This window comes from Rattus norvegicus, chromosome 17 (assembly GCF_021556685.1).
Source record: "Rattus norvegicus strain SHRSP/BbbUtx chromosome 17, alternate assembly SHRSP_T2T, whole genome shotgun sequence".
NCBI classification, from domain to species: Eukaryota; Metazoa; Chordata; class Mammalia; order Rodentia; family Muridae; genus Rattus; species Rattus norvegicus.
In genome coordinates this window covers 37,433,871-37,441,403 of record NC_141550.1, presented here as the reverse complement: position 1 = coordinate 37,441,403, position 7,533 = coordinate 37,433,871, and the positions used below count along the sequence as shown (strand labels likewise).

Sequence of the window (7,533 nt, the reverse complement as noted above, 5' to 3'; positions counted from 1 at the left end):
GACAAACAAACAAAAATAACCAAACAAATCAGAAGGGTGTGGTAAGGGGAGAGGATGGGGGGAACACCGTACGAGGGAGGGGGAAGGTATGGGGGCTTATGGATAGGAATAACATTTGAAATGTAAATAAAGAAATATATCTAATAAAAATAAAATTTCAAAAAAAACAAACAAAAAATCAAACAAAAAGTCCCACATGCTATGCATTTAGTGATAAGTGAATATTAGTCCAAAAGCTTGATTATCCAAGATAGAATCCACAGACCACATGAAGCTCAAAAAGAAGGCCAACCAAAGTGTAGATGCTTCAGTCTTTCTTAAAAGGGGGAACAAAAAATATTCATAGGAGGAGACAAAGTTTTGAGCAAAGAATGAATGAATGACTTGCTATTCAGAGCCCGCCATACCTGGTGATCCAGCCCATGTACATACAAACACCAAACCCAGGCAGAAAATATTGCTGATGCCACGAAATGCATGCTGAAAGAGAATCTTTTTATTTTTGAAAGAGACACATTGTACCTACACATGCATTTGAAATGTATACAATTAAAAGCAACTGCTCAACAATGAACTGTCTTAGAGCATAGCCCAAGCAGACATAATAAATGTACAATTAGCAATCTTTCCCAGTTATGAGACATTTCAATATTCTGAGATGATATAGAGTGAACTTTGTATCATCTTCTAGACAGTTGGAAAGGTTAAACACTGCCAAAAATTTGTGATTTTTGCTACTTGATTTTAAGAATGAAAGATGTCCCCAGCTGGGAAATTCTTCCTTCATCTCTGCTGTAGGAGAGACCTAAAAATCAAAATGATAATCAGTTACTTGTTGATTACATTGTTAGAGTTTCCTTTCTTCTTATTCCTTCTGTGCCCGATCAGAGAAATACATTCAGAAATGTGCTGCTTCCACCAAAGTTATAAGTTTTCATTTGTGTAAACCAAGAGACCCTCAGGCAGTTAGACTTTTTGAATCTGTGGTGAAGACTCATGTGCATTTCTTTAACATGAAATTAATTGCAAAGGAATTATGCCCTTTCAGAAGCACTGAGAAAGTAGGAAATTTCTCTTTGATTCTGGACCAATGGAAGAGCTCACATAAGTTACTCATTCAGAAAATTCTTACATGTCCTTTCACATGTATTTCACAGAGGCTGATATGCACAAACATTCTACTAAATCCAACCTCCATGAGGTCTATGTATAAAAATCTCACAACTTAGGAGGAACATATCATAATTGTGACTGAAGGACCAGAGTTTCATCCAACCTGGAAAGGTGTACTTTAACTGCCAAAGAGGAACATCTGTGTTTCATTCTTTTCCCTACATTGGAGAGTGACGAGAAGCATTTGTAAATATTGGAGATGCCAGCAAACTATTAAGAGCAGTGGTTTTCAAATTTTCAAACTCTGTCACCATTTAATATATTCCCTTATGCTCTGGTGACCCCTAACCATACATTTATTTTTATTACTACTGAATTACTTTAATTTTGTGAATTTAAGTATTGTAAAGAGCTGACATGCAGGATATCGGTTATATGACCCCTATGAAAGGGTCATTTAGTCCTCAAAGAAGATATGACCCACAGGTTGAGAAACACTGTCTTATAGAATGATTGTGAACAAGATCAAATATGTATATTTCTTCCTGGAGATATATGGTATTTTAGAATTGATATTTGTTATTCTTGTTAATTTCCACACTCTCCTATTTTATGAGTGAAAATAAACTCCTGGGAAGGGCTCACCTTGGTGAGTATCCACCTAAGGTCATCCAGAAGTTGTCTGTTGTTCTCTTCCAGATCCTTAGCTTTAGAGAGGATAGTTTCAGGGACACCTTCCATGGCACTCAGTTCAATTACTAAATGGAGGAGAGGGCTGATCCATGAACCCACAAAATTGATCAACGTTTGCAAATACACTTCAATCTGTGAAACACATTTGAGCAATTGCATTAAATGGTTTCAGTTTAGCAGCTTAAACTCCTATAATATATATGTAAAGCTGTATTGAAACCTGTCTTTATTATGTGTATATGACACATGTATAGAAGTTACATACTTTGGCATTATAACATTTAAACAAGTATATTTTCTAAAAACTAAAACAAATACTGGGGCTTTCGTGTTAGCTGATTTCTGAGGTTAGATCATCATATTTTCTTCGCCCTATGCAACTCTAAGAGTTTCCTTTCCAGTGATCTCTTTATTATTTGGTTATTCGTTTATCAATTTTTAAAATGGTTTTTGCTAATACTCAATAGGAACCAATGAGGCTTGACTCATAATAGATACAGGGGTAAGTGGTTAAAATAGTTTTCAATAGGGGATTCATGTATACCATATATATGGGAAGAACTATATCACACTAAAATAGCACTGATATGACATGTATAACTTTCTGTCAAGATTTTGGAAATTGTTGCATCCAAAACAGCATAACCTATTACTTCACATGATTATTCTACTCATTTTGTTTTCAGTTAAGACATAGAGAATAATAGAACGATAAAGAGATATGTAAAAAGAAATAGAACAAGGAAGATTTGAAAATCAAAAAGGAGGATAGTGTTCAGTAACATAGAAAGCTATCATGTAGAACCCATTAGTAAATAAATTATTATAAATAAATACAGACATATTGTTATCACTGATGGAGGAATGAGTATATATCCATGAACCGTCAGTCTGTCTCAAAGATTCCTAAACAGATAGCAATTAAATTTAGTCTTTGGTCTTTCCTTAAATACCATTCTGTAAATGGTATATTTAAGCATTTGCTACACGTTTTTTTGGGTATTTGATTTTACTTATAATTTATCAGTACTAAAGTGATTATTTTATATACTTTACCTTCATTTTTTCTGGATACCTTATTATTGTAAAATGCCTGTAATAACTGACAGTACCACAGACACAATGTAATGCTTCTGGAGTTCTGTGAAAAACCCAGTAAGGAAACTCACTTCAATATTTATTCCTTTATTTTGGGGTCTTGCAAGAGTTGAATGGCAGTAAGTTCCAGTTTTGACAACAGTCTCATCCCACCTCATCAGTTGTGAATTCTGCAAATGAAACAAAAAAACAGAGTTCAGAAATCATAAATAAACATATGAACAGAATATTAATGCATTTTGTTGGATCTTTAAATTTTAACATAAGTAATTCACAAAATACAGATATTGAGGAATTAAGAAACTTTCATGTAGGGGTTGGGGATTTAGCTCAAGAGTAGAGCGCTTGCCTAGCAAGTGCAAGGCCCTGGGTTCGGTCCCCAGCTACGAAAAAAAAAAAAAAAAAAAGAAACTTTCATGTAGTTTTGTGTCTATACATTGTACGTGAAATTTAATTTAATTTTTCATTAAAATTTGAATATTTAATTCCTTCCTCTTTTATTCACTTTTCTTCTTCACTTTCAAAAGTCACACCAAGTTAGGCAGATGTTAAAGAATCAAATTTATGAAAATCTAAGTGATTTAGTTATTGCCATTGTTTAGTATTTCAGGATGAAGAGATAACACACATTTATTTAGCTTCCTCTTTTCTGTCAATAAGAACTGACATTTCCTTTCCCAGACAATGAAAATATAAATTTATTAATTGAAGCTGAAGAATATAGCTTGCCATGGTTATAATAATTTTAGAATGAAATTGTATCACAAAAAAAAACTATTTTACAGTAATTTCTATGTAAGCTTAAAGCCAACAATATATACAAATATTAGTTAATAGAATATATTGAATTAGTCCTTGTATCATTAATAAATATTTAACTTACTGCATTTATTTAGTTACTAATTTATTACTCTAATGATGCAAAAATCAATGTTTTAGCAATAATTTAATAAGAATTAATGGTTTAAAATTATAAATAATTTAATAATTAATATTTACTTATCTTTATTTCAATTAATCAGCTAATTCATGAAAGGTTAATGAATAATCATGAAGGTTAAGAAGTTGAAACACTGAATATTAAGAACAGGAAATACAAATGCTTTACAATGCTTTCTTTTCTAAAGCACAATCATTGACATGAGGTTCTTATAGGGAAGCGGCTAGAAGAAAGCAAGGTACTTACAAGATCTGCAAACTGTCTAGATGAGAATTGGTTCTGGTACTGAGTAATGTTAAGGAGAGAGAAATAACATCTAGTCAATAAAAAATATGACAACAGGTTTATTCCTAACAGAGACACATTCTTTTGAGGCCCATCACATTGAAGGTTTGCCTGTTTCTATAGTTGCTTTTCTTCTGACTTTGAGAAATGACAATTACTGAAAGGGGAATGGATACACTCTTACTTCTGCCCTATATTAATGAACTCTCATCACTAAATACCTTTTAATCACAATTGCTAGATTTGTGGTCTTCTTGTAAGGTTAGATTTTCTCTCTCTCTCCCCTCCCTTCCTCTCTCTCTCTCTCCCTCTCTCTCTCTCTCTCTCCCCCCCTCTCTCTCCCCCCTCTCTCTCCTCCTCCTCCTCCTGCTCACTTCCTTCCATTCTTCCAGTACTTCTTTCTCGCCACTTCAGCTGTTTCACTTTATCTTTGTTACAAATATATAGTTCACTCTACTATACATATTTTACAGTATGTGCCTTCAGTATGCTAAATGAATATGTCAATAGAGTTGCATGATTTTGAATACAAAAACAGAAAATGAGAGTTATTCCCTAAGCACATTGTAAAAGTTTGTATCATAATTAATTTCATCTTTTAATAAAGTAGAGAAAATATATTAATAACATTAGATACTATGAAATTTCATGGCACTGTCCAATTGGCCCTGTCCTTGTTTCAGTAGTTTGGGCATCTTTTAACTATAAGCTGTATTCTCAAATAATTTTTATCATGATGTTTTGCGTTTCTCATTCTCATATAGTTCAAGTATTAGTATGGAGGTTTAGGTACTTACGAATTCTACATATAAGTGGTGAGCAAGATTACGGAGGTTTTCAGCTTTCTGGATAGCACTGTTTACTGTTTCCTCGAGAGGGTCCCAGCAGCCACCGTCTTCCACCATACATGCAGGAATTGATGCAGCTTTCTCCCACAAGAGCAAGTTTGAAACCACCAGCATCAGGAGTGTGCCAACTACATAGAAACAAAACCCAACTTAGAGATGGTGTATTAATCTGAGTTCTCCTCAGACCAGACTGTTGTATCTGGCCAAAGGATTTTAGTATTTAGATTTTTTTTGTGTGGTTGGTTTTTGTTGTTGTTGTTGTTTTTCCATCTTTACTTTATACTGGATAGCTGCAATGGCATATAAAGTCACTCTCAGTACTTAGGCAAGTAATTGAAGTTTTCTGAAAAATAGTTTAAGGAGCAGGTTATTTGACACATTTTGTACTGTATAAGAATTGTTTCTGAATTTACAAAATCTAAAATTTAAATTAGTTCTATACTTGTATTTTGAGTCATATATTTTAAATGGATTAGTATCTTTGGAATATAAGCTCATTTTAGTTACCAAACTCTTGAAGAATTTGCAGTTTTAAATCATCATATCTGATGTTAATATTTTAGAAACTGTGGCACATGGATAAAACAGTTTACTTCATTGCTTCCTCTATAAACTGGACAATAAATACAACCATAGTAATCACTAACAAGGAATTGAAGAGAAGTTGTTCAATATATGATATTAGAACTACTAACATGATAAAACTCCATTAGAGATTTTTTTTTCCTCAAAAACTACAGATCATTCTTTTTAAAGTTGATCTGCCCAATAATTTTGTCAGAAGATTAGACTCTATGTGATCTTGAAAGACCTCTGAAGTGGGGAGATCCTCACTCAAATCTCGGGATGACTTGACCACCCCCCAAGAACTAAGGAGAGAGCGATCTTGATGCAATCAACAAGAGGTTTATTGATAGGGATGACAGAAGCCAGTGCACTGGGGTCGAAACTCGTATCCCACACAGGAGTAGAGGAGTTTGACCTTGAATGGTTGGAAGAAGGGGTATTTAAAGGAAAAACCATACAGAATCACAAGGAAGAACCTCTAGTTTCTCATAATTGTTAACGAATCACAAGGAAGAACCCCCTGTTTCTCATGATTGTTCTTTACGATTTTAATCTAACTTTATGTTTAACCAGTTCCTGCTACTATGGTCAGCTGGTATTATGGTCAGCTGCTATTATGGTTAGCTAGTTTCTGGAACAAAGTGGCTGAACCAGCTGGTGCAATTACTCTTTCTGTGATCTGCTAGTTTCTGGAACAGTCAGTTCCAGGGCCCGCTTTTGGCTTCAACTTTTGTCTAGGGGGCAATTTTAAACTTTTTCCTTTCAATCTGAACATATTTAGGTTGTGGAAAGCTTACATGTTCAGTTTGTTTTTCTAATGGGTTATTGTTGGCTAAGGTAGAAGTCAGAACACCAACTATCAGTATTTTTATTCACAATCATAATTCTATTTCTTCTGCCTTGATGATCCACTGATTTTACACACTCAATGTGTTCCAATATCTAAAACTCCAAAGCATTGTCCATTTGGATGCATTGCTTTTTGCTCAGGAGGATGTCTTTTGTATTGGAAGCTGCTAAATGTTTTCCATCAGTCCCACTCATTGGACACCAGGAACATGTTCATATTTCTTTCTCCTCAAGAGAGAAGACAAGACAACACAGACTCTCTTTGAACATAGCAACATGTTTCAAATTAAATGATATTGAAAACTACTAATCCAATTGTCTCCTGTAACCCTGTACAGTTTCTTTGAAAAAATAATTTTAAAGGTAATATAAAGTCTATGCAGTAATCTACCCCTGGAAATCCATGAACAAATATCTCTTCATGCCAGATAGAACATCAAAGATTGCAAATAAAGAATTCCATTAAAATAAATTTATGAAACCCCTGAATTAAATACTTTTACTAAGAGAGCACAGGTGTGGAATGATTTACTTACAGAAGGGAGGTTGAGTCAATGCCAGCTCCATCACTGAGGAGTTCCTAAGCAGGATGAGTTCTGTCTCTGAAGATCTAGTTCACTGGAATTGTACATTCAGTTAGTTTCCTGATCCTATATATTCTAGTAGATAACCCTCAGGGCACGCACAGCCATGCGACAACAAGAAGTAACTTATAGAAATAGTCTTTCATCAACCATGTCATATATCTTTAGGGGATGTTAACTGTTTTGTTACATCATACTTAATATCTGTCTGCATGTTTTCTCTTTGGTTGTTCCTACATGTTGATCCTTGTGCAAATTATATCTGAACTCTCTGAAGCCACCTCAGCTGCCTTATTTGAGATCATCTTGTCGGATCATGAGGAAATCATTGTTCATGATTACGTCCCATTGCTTAGATTCTAACATTCTTTGTTTCATCTTTTTCCTAGTATTTATTAATAGCGACATAGTCTTCCTTGAATATTTGACCAACGTATCATAGCATTAGTAAATTATCCATATTGTTATGAATTCTTTAAAGGCTAACGAATTAGTGGCTTCTAGACTCTGGAATCTAATCAACATTGAGGGATCTTCTAACTCAATGCAAACAAAA

General features: G+C 34.1%; 1 protein-coding gene across 1 annotated transcript; it reads right to left on the bottom strand.

Moving 5' to 3' along the window:
• Positions 1-481: 481 nt before the first annotated feature.
• Prl8a3 (prolactin family 8, subfamily A, member 3) lies at positions 482-7,003 on the bottom strand. Its single transcript, NM_020079.1, is given in 6 exon segments — positions 482-805; positions 1,759-1,938; positions 2,976-3,074; positions 4,091-4,129; positions 4,927-5,105; positions 6,930-7,003. Coding segments are annotated over 6 exon segments (717 nt in total). The 5' UTR covers positions 6,961-7,003; the 3' UTR covers positions 482-616.
• Between the last annotated feature and the right edge of the window lie 530 nt (positions 7,004-7,533).